The sequence below is a fragment of the Macaca fascicularis genome, chromosome 16 (assembly GCF_037993035.2).
Source record: "Macaca fascicularis isolate 582-1 chromosome 16, T2T-MFA8v1.1".
Classification (NCBI taxonomy): domain Eukaryota; kingdom Metazoa; phylum Chordata; class Mammalia; order Primates; family Cercopithecidae; genus Macaca; species Macaca fascicularis.
The window spans coordinates 63258196-63272263 of record NC_088390.1 but is presented as its reverse complement, the minus strand read 5'-3'; the positions used below and the strand labels follow the sequence as shown (position 1 = coordinate 63272263).

Sequence of the window (14068 nt, the reverse complement as noted above, 5' to 3'; positions counted from 1 at the left end):
GGCCGAGGCAGGCGAATCATCTGAGGTCAGGAGTTCAAGACCAGCCTGACCAACATGGTGAAACCCCGTCTCTACTAAAAATACAGAAATTAACTGGGTGCGGTGGTGGACACCTGTAATCTCAGCTACTCAGGAGGCTGAGGCAGAAGAATCGCTTAAACCTGGGAGGCGGAGGTTGCAGTGAGCCGAGACTGTGCCATTGCACTCCAGCCTGGGTGACAAGAGCGAAATTCCAGCTCAAAAAATAATAATAATAATTCATGTACCCCCTGCTTTTTAAAGATAAAATGTTCCTCATTTGGAGTTTGTCTGATGTTTCCTCATGATTACGTTAACGTTGCACATCTCCGAGCCGACTTTTAAATATAGTTGACTGTCCCACGTCCGTGGGTTCTGCATCCTCCGATTCCACCAACTGCAGCTCAGAAATAGGAAAAGAAAAAAAGTAACAATACAACGATTTAAAAAATACAAACAAAGATATGACAGAACAGCTATTTATATAGCATTTCCTTTGTGTTAGATAGTATAAGCAATCTATAGGTGGTTTAAAGTGTATGGGAGGATTGCATGGGTTCTATGCAAAATGATGCCATTTTATATAAGGAACTTGAGCATCTGCAGATTTTGGTATCCAAGAGGGTCCTGGAACCAGCCCCCACAGATACCAAGGGACAACTGTAGGTGACGCCGTGTCCTTCTCGGGTATCACATCCAGACGGGCAGTGTCCCTCGTCCCCTCATTGGTGGTAGTAGTTTTGATTGCCCAGTTGAGGGTGGTGTCCAGTGTCTCCTCTGGCGAGGCTTTTAAAACTTATTTATTCCATTTTTAAGAATGTTCCCCAGATACTTTAGGCAAATTAAGATGCAAAAAATAAAACAGCACTTTGGGAGGCCAAGGCCGGTGGATACCTGAGGTCAGGAGTTTGAGACCAGCCTGGCCAACATGGTGAAACCCCATCTCTACTAAAAAGACAAAACTTAGCCAGGCATGGTGTCGGGCGCCTGTAATCCCAGCTACTCGGAAGGCTAAGGCAGGAGAATCGCTTGAACCCGGGAGGTAGATGTTGCAGTGGGCCGAGGCTGTGCCACTGCACTCCAGCCTGGGCAACAGAGTGAGACTCAGTCTCAAAAAAAAAAAAGGAAAAAAGAAGTAAAACAGTCTTACCTTTTCACTGTAATTGGGTTTCCATGATGTGCCTTCTTATTCCTGTTGGTGTTGGAGGAACAGTGTCTCCTGTGATTCACGAGGTCCCTCAGGAGGCTCCCCATCCTGAGGCATGGTTAGGGCCCATAGTGTGGAATGGCACAAATTGATGTCTGCTGTTGGATTCTTTCAGAACACGTATGACCGCTGCCCCATGGAGCTGGTCCGCTGCATCCGCCATATATTGTACAATGAGCAGAGATTGGTCCGAGAAGCCAACAATGTGAGTGTCCCATATGTGTGGGGAGGGCAGTCGGGAAGTCTCTTCTTACCCACCTCCCTCTGGACCCACCTTTGTCAAGGTGACTCAGGGTGCACTACTGGTGTCTCTTTAAAGAGAGCATCGTCCTAAGGGGCACAAAAGAAATAGGAGATGTGACTGACTGCAGCCCAGCACTTTGGCAGGCTGAGGCAGGCAGATTGCCTGAGCCCAGGAGTTCGAGAGCACCCTGGGTAACATAGTGAAACCTTGGCTCTACCAAAAATACAAAAAAAAAAAAATTAGCTGGGCACGGTGGTACATGCCTGTAGCCCTGACTGTTCGGAAAGCTGAAGTGGGAAGATCCCTTGAGCCCAGGGGGTAAAGGCTGCAGTGAGCCATGATCGCACCCCTGCACTCATGGGTGATGGAATGAGACCGTGTCTCAAAAAAAAGACAAAAAGAAAAGAAATAGAAGATATGGTCTTTGATCTTAACTGATTTATAACCTTGATGAGATTGCAACCACAAAACAATATGAACAAGTGCAAAGTAATTTAACCTCAACTGAGTAATTTTTTAGTAAAGGCGTGCTCATATTCAGGTGAGAACACTTAGGAAAGACTTTTCCCTAGCCCTGAATCAGGTGTGGAAGGAGTGGTCTGACCAGGTCACTTACAGGGCTGGGTCCACAGAGACCTTGTTTATGCCTCCCCCATCACTTCATCCTGGGGTCTCCAGGATGCCTGTGAGAGGTCTGGCCTCTTCCATGGTGGAAGCAAATGATTGCATCATGAGAATATCTTGAGTGAGGACACAGATGATGTGTATTCACACGGCCCTGCTCCCCATGGCTTCCCTAATGCTTAATGCTGTCCTTGCATTGGGTCAATGAGTGGAAGAGGAATCACTCCACCTCCTCATTAGTAGGAAAACCCACGTGACACTGGAACAGGTTATGTTCTAGTCTCTCCAAAGGTAATTCAATGGACCCCGTTTAGGATACTCTGGTGGAGGTCAGATCTGAAATGGAAGCTTCTCCCATGCTTTGTGATCTGAACCGTGATCTGTCCGCTCCCCTGTTTCTCACTTTTCCCACTGCACCCTGTGTCTCACAGATGACGTTTGCTATTCCTCCCGACTCAAAATTTACCTTTTGGGGTCTTAGCCCAGTTGCAGGATCTGGCATAGGCTTTTCATGGGGATTAAGGCCTCAGGCTTCCTCCCATTCCGACCACCTTGCACTGCCCCCGATCTGTTCCCAGGGTAGTTCTCCAGCTGGAAGCCTTGCTGACGCCATGTCCCAGAAACACCTCCAGATCAATCAGACGTTTGAGGAGCTGCGACTGGTCACGCAGGACACAGAGAATGAGCTGAAGAAGCTGCAGCAGACTCAGGAGTACTTCATCATCCAGTACCAGGAGAGCCTGAGGATCCAAGGTGAGGCGCAGTGGAGGCACAGTGTGCATCCTGAGGGTGGGCATGGGGACTGGAAAGCAGCTCCAGTGGGGTTGGGAGAAAGCCCATTTTCCATTCGGAGGCAGCAACCTTTCTCTGAGTAGCAGGGATTTATTTGCATTGAAGACAGTACTGAGAGGATGAGATTTAGGAAGGGGAGATGGCAGGGCGCCTGCCCTTGAGTGCGTGTCTCACTCAGGTCCCCACATCCAGGAAGCTTCTGAGCTGCCACAGAAGACATTTCCTCTTTTGAGAAGGAGCTCACAGTCTAAACAAACACTAGCAGGCAATACTTTTGTATATAGTAGACATATTATAAGTTGAGCGTTACTGAAATGATAAATAGAAATTATATAATTACATGTTTAAAAAATTTTCTGGCTGGGCACAGTGGTTCACGCCTGTAATCCCAGCACTTTGGGAGGGTGAGGCGGGTGGATCACCTGAGGTCAGGAGTTCGAGACCAGCCTGGCCAACATGGTGAAACCCCATCTCTACTAAAAATACAAAATTAGCTGGGCATGGTGGTGCATGCATGTAATCCCAGCTACTTGGGAGGCTGAGGCACGAGAATCTCTTGAACCTGGGAGGCGGAGGTTGCAGTGAGCGACGATATCACCATTGCACTCCAGCCTGGGTAAAAAGAGCAGAACTCTGTCTCAAAAAAAAAAAAAAAAATTATAAGCTGGGAGTGGTTTTGCACACCTGCAATCCTGGTGCTTTGGGAGGCCAAGGCAGGAGGATCACTTGAGGCCAGTAGTTTCAGACTAGCTTAAGCAACATAGTAAGACCCTATCTCTAAGGAGGAAAAGAAACCTTTCTAAGCAGGGACGTGTAAGTACTAAGGACCCGTATTTGTAGTAACTGATTTCTAATGTTCTGTGCAGTTATTCACAAAGGTCTTCCTGGAGCAGAGTACACTTAACGCTCCTTAGGTAGCCCTTATGGACAAAGCTCCCTTAGCCTGGTATAAATCCTGCTTAGTACTTAGAGCACAAAGAGCTTCAGTTTGTGGTGAGGCTGTGGAGCCCCACCAGCGCCCCCTCTTGACTCTGTAGCAATTTGGCAGTTTGAGCTTTAATAGTTTCCTCTCTATGCTTCCATGCCCAGCTCAGTCTCAGAGAAGCTTTGGCTCAACCACCCAGCCCCTCCAAACACACACACACACAGCACACATATACACCACACACACCACATACCACACACACAGACACACACAGCACACACACACCCCATACACAGACACACAGCACACACACACCACACACACACAGAGCACACTCACACTCCACAGACACACAGCATACACACACACTCACCACACATAGCACACACACACACCACGCACACACACAGCACACACACACATAGCACATGCTCCTCTAATTCCATGTATGTAGGTTCCATCTTATGTCTATAGTGATATTATTTATTTACTCTTTCTCTTCTCCACTGGAACATAAATCTTGAAGAAGGGACTATATCTTTTATCTCTGTACCCTGAGGCCAGCACAATGCCTGAAACATAAGAGTTATTGAGTAAAGGTTGAAAGGATGATTCTAGCATGTCTTCCTTTTATCTGAACCCATCCTAGACTGGCCCCAGAAGAAGGGCAGCTCCTTCTGAGAATGGAAACAGAAGATTTGGGGCTGTTATTCCTACCCAAGTCCTTAGACTGGCGACAGTATTTCTGATCCCGTGCCTGACTTTTCTGCTTCCTGTGTGTGGTGGTGGATTAGGTTTGGATCCATCATGCAGTGTCTTCTCAGTCCCATTTGTCAAGTTCACTCAGCAGAAACACAGACTGTTGATCCACTTTTACCAGGGAAGGCTCAGCTACCTCCAGTGGAGTAGGGAAATTGCTTCCTGTCTCCCTGGTCTCCTTCCCAAAAGCTTCTGCAAATTTCCAGGAGAGACCTAATTGGGTCCCTTGCATAGGAAGGCTGGGCCCAGGTGTTGGGATCACCACCACCCTCCCTGTGGCTGGGCAGGATTCCCGAGGTAGCCGTGCAGACGCCTCGGATCTGTCCGTGCCTGGATGATCCTCTTCCTGCTCGATACCTGCAGTGAGATTGGAGCCATATTTCTGAGTTCTAGCTCTGGGCTGTTCGTGGCTACATAGAGTTGCTTTTGTCTGTCCCAGCTTGTGCATCCCATGGGGCAGGGCTGGGGTCAGGGTGACATGACCCTCAGGGGCCAGCCAGGAGTACTGAGACATGCTGATGCGCGCATCTTCTGACTCAGCTCAAGCAAGGACGCTGGGCTGTTGAGAAGGAGATGGGAAGGGATTAATAGTCCCAGGGTGGTGGAGAGGGGCTGTTGTTGGGAGGGTGGGGTGGGTCTGCTAGTTGTGGCTGTAACTGTGGACATGTCTAGTTTCTTAGGCTGGGTTATTGATACACAGGTGCTCCTGTGTTCCATGTTCCCTGTGTCTTACCTATTTCATAGTAATTTTTAAAAGGTAGTGAGGCCTGACTTACTCCCTGTCCCACCATCGATGACTCCTCACAGATGGTGTGGAGAAAAGCCACCTCCCTCTGGCCTCCCTTTCCTGAGAGAATATTGGTGGCTCTGCATCCCCAGTGGCCCTGGACGTGCTCTCCTCTGCTGTCTGTCTGTCTGTCTCCCCTGGTTGGTCGGCTGGGCTCACAGTGAGCCAACCTGGACAAACATGCTGGGCCCCTTCCGCCCCTCGAGAATCTCATCCTCCCCTGAGGGGGGACTGCTGTGCTCAGGGACGAGACAGAGCGGCCGGGGCCGGGGGCCCCTGAGGAGGCCTTGCTGCGGGAGGGATGGGGCCGAGCAACTGCTTGTCTTGTCACCTCTTCTCTCTGTCCTGTTCCCCATTAACCAAGAAGGACGAACCTCACACAGAGCTCACCCATGCCAGGAAGCTTTCTGGCATCTTCCATGTCCTCATGTATTTAATCTTCAAGCGCCCCACTGAGGCAGGTGCCAAGAATCTCCTGTTTTACATGTGGAGAAGCCAAGGCACAGAAAGGAAAGTGATTTGCCCAGGTTCACCCTGGGCATGGGCACACTTGCACCCCAGACAGCCTAGACCCATGCCGGGCTGTGAGAAGAGGGCTGGCAGCTCTGTGCGGCAGGTGGGCAGCAGACAGGCGGGCCTCTTCCCCAGCTGCCCCAGCACCCGTGTGCCCCCAGAGGGGACGCTCAGAGTCAGGAGGCCAGGGAGCAGGGCCCAGAGGCACCTCCTGAGGCGCCCATTCATCTTGCCCCCGCTGTCTGTCAGGAACTCCGACTTGCCCTTGATGCAGTATCTGAGCCTGGGAGGGTCTCGCTCCAGAACGGGTGAGTGCGCTTCCTTGGGCCTCCTGTTGGACACTGGGAGGTGACGGTCATGGTTTCCTATCCCTTCCTCTAGCTCAGTTTGGCCCGCTGGCCCAGCTGAGCCCCCAGGAGCGTCTGAGCCGGGAGACGGCCCTCCAGCAGAAGCAGGTGTCCCTGGAGGCGTGGCTGCAGCGCGAGGCACAGACGCTGCAGCAGTACCGCGTGGTGAGTGGGGTCCTGGCCTTCTCCTGGGCGTGGGTGCCATGAAGTCAGTCTCTGGTGACCTGAGGGAGGGCTGGGGCCCGGATGAGAGCAGAACCTGGGAGGGCAGGAGGCATATTTTTCTGGGAGCCATGCAAGGCAGAGCAGCTTGGGGAGAGGAAATGGCCTGGGCCCTGCTCTGCCATTTCCCAGTGAGGCCCCGCAGTGTTCTCTGGGAGCCCAGAAGGGGCTGCTGTCCTCCCTTCCCTCAGGAGCTGGCCGAGAAGCACCAGAAGACCCTGCAGCTGCTGCGGAAGCAGCAGACCATCATCCTAGATGACGAGCTGATCCAGTGGAAGCGGCGGCAGCAGCTGGCCGGGAACGGCGGGCCCCCCGAGGGCAGCCTGGACGTGCTACAGTCCTGGTAATGGTGTGGGGCGGCCAGAGGGCAGGGCAGGAGGGGCTGGTGGGGACCCTGGCTGCTTCTGCCTCCTGTGCTGGCTCCTGCAGCAGGCCCCCTCCATCCTGGGACAGCTCTAGTTTCTCCAGGGGGCCTGGTTCCTGAATCAGACTTTGGTCCCCCATCCTGTGCACCTCCCCCAGGAAGGGGGCTGCTGTCCTGGGGGTGGGAGAGAGCTCGGGGGTGTGGGGTGATGCTCGGGCTGTTTGGGCCTAGTCAGGGTCGCCCCTCCTGTGTACATTTCTAATTCTGGGAGGCAGGGAGCTCTGCTCTTCCCATGGGTGGGAGGTGTGGTGAAAGCACAGAGCCTTCCTGCGGGAGGGGGAGCTGTGTCTTGGGGCCTGGTGTCTGTGCGAAGAAGCCATTGTCCTCCTGTTGGCCTTGGGGCTCCCGTGCAGGTGTGAGAAGTTGGCCGAGATCATCTGGCAGAACCGGCAGCAGATCCGTAGGGCTGAGCACCTCTGCCAGCAGCTGCCCATCCCTGGCCCAGTGGAGGAGATGCTGGCTGAGGTCAACGCCACCATCACGGACATCATCTCAGCCCTGGTGACCAGGTGACTGCTGCCTGTTGGCCATGCCCAGGAGCTTGGGGCAGCTCCAGACTGCGTGTGGGGGGCCGCAGGTGCCTTCCAGACCAGCAGATTCGCTTTGTGCCTGTCATCCCTCCCCACTCCGTCTCCAGTTGCTGTGGCTGCTGGGTGCCGCCCTTGCCCGGTTTCTCCTGTGGACACTGCAAGAGATGCCCTTGGGCCGCAGCCCATGCCAGCTGCTGTGTTATGTCACTCCCCTCTCCATCCTTTCCCTGGACTCTCATGGCTTCCCCAGGAACAGAGGCTGTGCCCGTGCTTTTCACCTCCTGAGCCCCGCGGGAGGCAGACCCACCCCCACCACAGGAGGACTGAGAGCCCTTTCCCCTGCGCCAACCCCTCATCGTACGTCTGTCCCTGTGTCCCCTGCAGCACATTCATCATTGAGAAGCAGCCTCCTCAGGTCCTGAAGACCCAGACCAAGTTTGCAGCCACCGTGCGCCTGCTGGTGGGCGGGAAGCTGAACGTGCACATGAACCCGCCCCAGGTGAAGGCCACCATCATCAGTGAGCAGCAGGCCAAGTCTCTGCTCAAGAACGAGAACACCCGCAAGTAATTGTGCAGCTTCTTCTCATTCCCTGCTACTTGTCTCGTGTCCTGGCAACAGGAAAAACAAGAATTCTGCCTCCTGTGTCAGATCCCTGTTTGCCCTTCTGGCCTCTTCTGGGCATCAGCAAAGGAATATAAGGAAGTTCTTGGGTCTGGCGCAGTGGCTCACGCCTGTAATCCCAGCACTTTAGGAGGCTGAGGCAGACAGATCACCTGAGGTCAGGAGTTCAAGACCAGCCTGACCAACATGGTGAAACCCCATCTCTACTAAAAATACAAAAAATTAGTCGGGCATGGTGGTGGGCGCCTGTAGTCCCAGCTACTCGAGAGACTAAGGCAGGAGAATCCCTTGAACCTGGGAGGCAGAGATTGCAGTGAGCCGAGATCACACCATTGTACTCCAGCCTGGGAAACAAGAGCAAAACTCTGTCTCAAAAAAAAAAAAAAGAAAAGAAAAGAAAAGTTCTCCTAGGAACTGTTTTCTGTGAAGATAGTTTGATCTTGTTTCATTTTGTAGAGATACGTCCGAGAACCTTACATGTATATGTTATGTAGCTAACATTTCCTCTAAATGACGTACATTTTTAGCAAACTTCTCTATTTCCTGCTACCCCAAATTATATTATTGACTCCGCATGTCCTGAGACCCTGGCATGGGTTTGGAGCTGGTCTCTCTCTGATTTGCAGTGATTACAGTGGCGAGATCTTGAACAACTGCTGTGTCATGGAGTACCACCAAGCCACAGGCACTCTTAGTGCCCACTTCAGGAATATGGTGAGGGTGGAAGAAGAGGAAGAATGAATTTTTCCCTGTTCTTTGAGGAGAACAACTTTCATCTGATGTTTCATCTTGTATTTCTCCTTTGCAGTCCCTGAAACGAATTAAGAGATCAGACCGTCGTGGGGCAGAGTCAGTGACAGAAGAAAAATTTACAATCCTGTTTGAATCCCAGTTTAGTGTTGGTGGAAATGAGCTGGTTTTTCAAGTCAAGGTAAAGCCTTCCCTAAGCTCTGCGTGTGCATGTGCGTGCGTGCGCGCGTGTGTGTGTATGTGGTGTACTTTATGTTACAAAATAAATTTTTTTTTATCACATAGCATCTTCTTTTTGACTATTGGTAAACTGAAAACAGACCGACCTCACCCTGAGAACTATATCACTTAGATTCTCTTAAGATATGAACAAAGCCTGAGCACAGTGGCTCATGCCTGTAATCCCAGCACTTTGGAAGGCTGAGGCAGGCAGGTCACTTGAGGTCAGGAGTTCAAGACCAGCCTGGCTAACACAGTGAAACCCCATCTCTACTAAATAGTACAAAAATTAGCCAGGCTTGGTGGCACATGCCTGTAATCCCAGCTACTCAGGAAAATCACTTCAACCTGGGAGGCTGAGGTTGCAATGAACCGAGATTGTGCCACTGCACTCCAGCCTGGGCAAAAGAGTGAGACCCTGTCTTTAAAAAAAAAAAAAAAAAAGACACGAACAAACAAGGCCCAGTGCAGTGGCTCACATCTGTAATCCTAACACTTTGGGAGGCCAAGGCAGGAGTTTTGCTTGAGTTCAGGAATTCCAGACCAGCCTGGGCAACATAGTGAGACCCCATCTCGACAAAAATAAATAAATAAATAAATAAATAAATAAAATAAAAAATAGGCCAGGCATGGTGGCTCAAACCTGTAATCCCAGCACTTTGGGAGGCTGAGGCGGGTGGATCACGAGGTCAGGGGTTTGAGACCAGCCTGGCCAACATGGTGAAACCCCGTCTCTACAAAAAATACAAAAATAGCTGGGTGTGGTGGTATGTGCCTGTAATCCTAGCTACTGTGGAGGCTGAGGCAGGAGAATCACTTGAACCTGGGAAGCAGAGGTTGCAGTGAGCCTAGATTGCGCCATTGCACTCCAACCTGGGTGACAGAGCAAGACTCCGTCTCAAAAAAATAAAAATAAAAAATAAAACATGAACAAACAATAATGAACTGAACTAGCTGGAGAGAGAGACTACAAAATGGATTATGAGAAGCATTACTCGGGATGAATTTGAGTAAAAATTGTGGTAAGTTTTAAATTTGTTATTTGTATTTTTTCCCAGAAATGTCTCCAATAGTCTCTTTTCTCTCTCCTGTTCTCCATGTAACTTTGAGAAACTTTATCCTTCAGAAATATCTAAGCAACATTGCTTGTAAAATATTTAAAATTTCTAAGATTGTGCCAGTGTGAAAAGTCATATTATTCCTGGGGCCATTTAGATTCTGTGTGTGAGAGGAACATTAACTGAAACTTGGAAAATAAAAGCGTTGTGATAATAAGAAAAAAAAAAGCAGGGAAGGAGAAGAACTTGAGGCTCGTGGGCGCTCAGCCTTCTCTTGTGTCTTTTTAGACCCTGTCCCTGCCAGTGGTGGTGATCGTTCATGGCAGCCAGGACAACAATGCAACGGCCACCGTTCTCTGGGACAATGCTTTTGCAGAGCCTGTGAGTGGATTCCTCGGGCATGTGGGTCCCCAAATCAATGCCAGTGTCATGAGTCTCATTCACGTATTATCCCTTTAAAAAGCATAGGAAAAGGCCGGGCACAGTGACTCACACCTGTAATCCCAACACTTTGGGAGGCCGAGGTGGGTGGATCACCTGAGATCAGGAGTTCGAGACCAGCCTGGCCGACATGGCAAAACCCTATTTCTATTAAAAAATACCAAAAAATTAGCTGGGTGTCATGGCACACACCTGTAATCCCAGCTACTTGGGAGGCTGAGGCACAAGAATCACTTGAACCCGAGCAGCAGAGATTTCAGTGAACCAAGATCACACCACTGTACTCCAGCCTGGGTGACAGAGCAAGACTCCATCTCAATTAAACAACCCAAAAAAAAAAAAAAAAAGGATAGGAAAAAAGACACTGTTTTCTTTAGTGGGAGGCAGAATAGAAAGAATGGGGAAAGTGGAAAGAACATGGGCTTGACGTCGGGCCAGGGTTTGAACTGAGACTCCACCATTTCCTCACTCCATGAACACACGGGCAGTTCACTTTACCTCTCTGAGCCTGAGCTTCCAGCAGGTGTCTGCAGCACAGGGATACTCTTGCTCCACAGCATTGTTAGGAAGATTAAATTAGATAACATAGAAAATGCTTGCCACATAGTCAGTACCCAGTCAATATTATTTTGAATCCTTGGGTGAAACTATGAATGGGATTTGGGACTCCCAGTTTCACTCCAGAGGTTAGATCTCTCGAGAGGCTTACTTTAGCATAGAAGTTGCTTCATATCCTCTTCCTTTCAATAAATGAAGATGCTATTAAATGTCTTTTCCAAATTTTAGTTTCTGTGATTCATTCCAGGTCTCATGAAGAATGAGATGCTTTGTATCAAGGAAGATATAATTTGGTGGATTTATGCCCCCAAATGTTACCTGAATCCCGCTAGCCTGCTGCTCGATGAGCATTTTAAAGATCTCATAGGCTGGGTGCAGTGGCTCACACCTGTAATCCTAGCACTCCAGGAGGCCAAGGCGGACAGATCCCTTGAGCTCCAGACTAGCCTAGGCAACATGGCAAAATCCAGTCTCTACAAAAAATACCAAAAAATTACCCGGGCATGGTACACCAGCCTGTCGTCCCAGCTACTTGGGGGCTGAGGCCAGGAGGATCTTGAGCCCAGGAGGTCTAGGCTGCAGTGAGCCAAGATTGCGCCACTGTACTCCAGCCTGGGTGACAAAGCAACACCCTGTCTCAAAGAAAAAAATTTTTTAGTAGACAAAGGTCATTTGTTACATGTTTCCAGTAGAGATTAGCCCGTAAAAGCATGATAAAAGGGTTATCATTTGGGACATAAGAGTATGTCCTTCTGTAAGTATATCCAACAAACCTTGATTATGTTTTGTTTTGTGGCCATTAGAATATAGGATTTGACTGTTAGTTCAGCAGCTCGTTTACAAAACAGCATGGATAGCATGGGGTACCTTCCAGTTGTGTGTAAAGAAGGTGAAATGGAACCTTCTGGCTCATGTGGAGAGGCTTAACGTTTCCAACAGTCCTCTTTAGAGAAAAAGTATTTTACTGCAAAGGTGAGATTTTTAAAAGATATTCTACCATGCTTCACTTACAGACTCTGAATTAGAAGCTCCTGTTTGAAACTATCTGTCTGCCTCTTGTCCTAATAAGCCTACTGGATAAGATTGTTACATCTCTCATTTCCTTCCCTGCCTGTCCACATATCTCACTCTCTGTGTACCTTTGGCATCTCCTGCACCATGTAATTACTGAAGTATCCTGTCTAAATAAATAAACATTTTTGACATTCTCAATTATGTTAATGACTACTTACATCTTATGCTATTTTTTTTTAAATTTTTTGAGACAGAGTCTTGCTCTGTCACCCAGGCTGGAGTACAGTGGCATTATCTCAGCTCACTGCAGCTTCTGCCTTCTGGGTTCAAGCAACTCTCCTGCCTCGGCCTCCTGAGAAGCTGGGATTACAGGTGCATGCCACCACGCCCAGTTAGTTTTATGTTTTCAGTAGAGCCCAGGTCTCACCATGTTGGCCAGGCTGGTCTTGAATTCTTGACCTCAAGTGATCCACCCACCTGAGCCTCTCAAAGTGCCGGGATTACAGGCGTGAGCCACTGCACCCAGCTGACCTTATGTTAAAATAAAGACTTGCAGCTGGGCACGGTGGCTCACACCTGTAATCCCAGCACTTTGGGAGGCCAAGGCGGGTGGATCATTTGAGGTCAGGAATTTGAGACTAGCTTGGCCAACATGGTGAGACTCTCATCTCTACTAAAAATACAAAAATTATCTGGGCATGGTGATGCGTGCCTGTAATCTCACCTACTCGGGAGGCTGAGGCAGGAGAATCGCTTGAACCCGGGAGGCAGAGGTTGTAGTGACCCGAGATGGTGCCACTGCACTCCAGCCTGGGCAACACAGTGAGACTCCATCTCAAAAAACTAAAAAATAAAAAATAAAGACTTGTGGCCAGGCACAGTGGTTTACGCCTGCAATCCCAGCAGTTTGGGAGGCCAAGGCAAGTGGATCTCTTGAACCCAGGAATTCGAGGCCAGCCTTGTCAACATGGCAAAACCCTGTCTCTACAAAAAACACAAAAATTAGCCAGGCATGGTGGTACACGCCTGTAGTCCCAGCTGTTGGGGAGGCTGAAGTAGGAAAATTGCTTGAGCCGAGGAGGCAGAGGTTGCAATGAGCCAAGATTGGGCCACTGCACTCCAGCCTGGATGACAGAGCGAGATCTTACCTAAAAAATAATATAAAATACTTGTGGAAATTGATTCCTCAGATGTATTTGCCTATGTGTCCTATGGGTCAAATAACATAAGAACATTGCATCATTGTTAGTTAATAGCTAAAGATGAGGCTATAACACTGATGCCCATCTATGGGGGTCTGGTGAAATTTCTTTATGTGCTGATATGAGGTCTCCCAGATAGAGGATTAAGTGAAAAGAGGAAAATGCAGAACATGTGAATTTTGTGCTACCATTTATGAAGAAAAGGAAAAAGTATATGTCATTGCTGGCATGCATAGAATATCTTTGGTGGGATACACAAGAAACTGTGTTAGCTGCCTTTAAAGAAAAGAACTGGCCGGGCGCGGTGGCTCAAGCCTGTAATCCCAGCACTTTGGGAGGCCGAGACGGGCGGATCACGAGGTCAGGAGATCGAGACCATCCTGGCTAACACGGTGAAACCCCATCTCTACTAAAAAATACAAAAAACTAGCCGGGCGAGGTGGCGGGCGCCTGTAGTCCCAGCTACTCGGGAGGCTGAGGCAGGAGAATGGCGTGAACCCGGGAGGCGGAGCTTGCAGTGAGCTGAGATCCGGCCACTGTACTCCAGCCTGGGCGGCAGAGCGAGACTCTGTCTCAAAAAAAAAAAAAAAAAAAAGAAAAGAACTGGGTTGCTGGGGGACAGGGATAGGGAGTGACTTCACTGTATAGCCATCTATGCTTTTTGAATTTTAAATAATGTGAAAATGACCTATTGAAAAAAAGGTTTATAACAAAATAAAATGGAATAGTATGGTCGAACGGGTTGAAAAGCAGTTTATTAAAAGTTAATGTTCTAACCTATTTCTCAATAAATCCATCCAACTCAAAATTTC

General features: G+C 49.3%; 1 protein-coding gene across 8 annotated transcripts in view; it reads left to right on the top strand.

Annotated features, from left to right (window-relative positions):
- STAT5B (signal transducer and activator of transcription 5B) overlaps positions 1 to 14068 on the top strand; it is a 91481-nt gene that overhangs the window by 64284 nt on the left and 13129 nt on the right. For all 8 annotated transcript variants that reach the window (XM_074019650.1, XM_045374837.2, XM_045374836.2 and 5 more), the window contains exons 4-12: positions 1341 to 1430; positions 2672 to 2846; positions 6251 to 6381; positions 6630 to 6781; positions 7216 to 7371; positions 7777 to 7956; positions 8641 to 8728; positions 8823 to 8945; positions 10330 to 10422. In XM_074019650.1, the coding sequence (XP_073875751.1) occupies positions 1362 to 1430; positions 2672 to 2846; positions 6251 to 6381; positions 6630 to 6781; positions 7216 to 7371; positions 7777 to 7956; positions 8641 to 8728; positions 8823 to 8945; positions 10330 to 10422 (1167 nt within the window). In that variant the 5' untranslated portion in view covers positions 1341 to 1361. The remainder of the gene's footprint in view (positions 1 to 1340; positions 1431 to 2671; positions 2847 to 6250; positions 6382 to 6629; positions 6782 to 7215; positions 7372 to 7776; positions 7957 to 8640; positions 8729 to 8822; positions 8946 to 10329; positions 10423 to 14068) is intronic.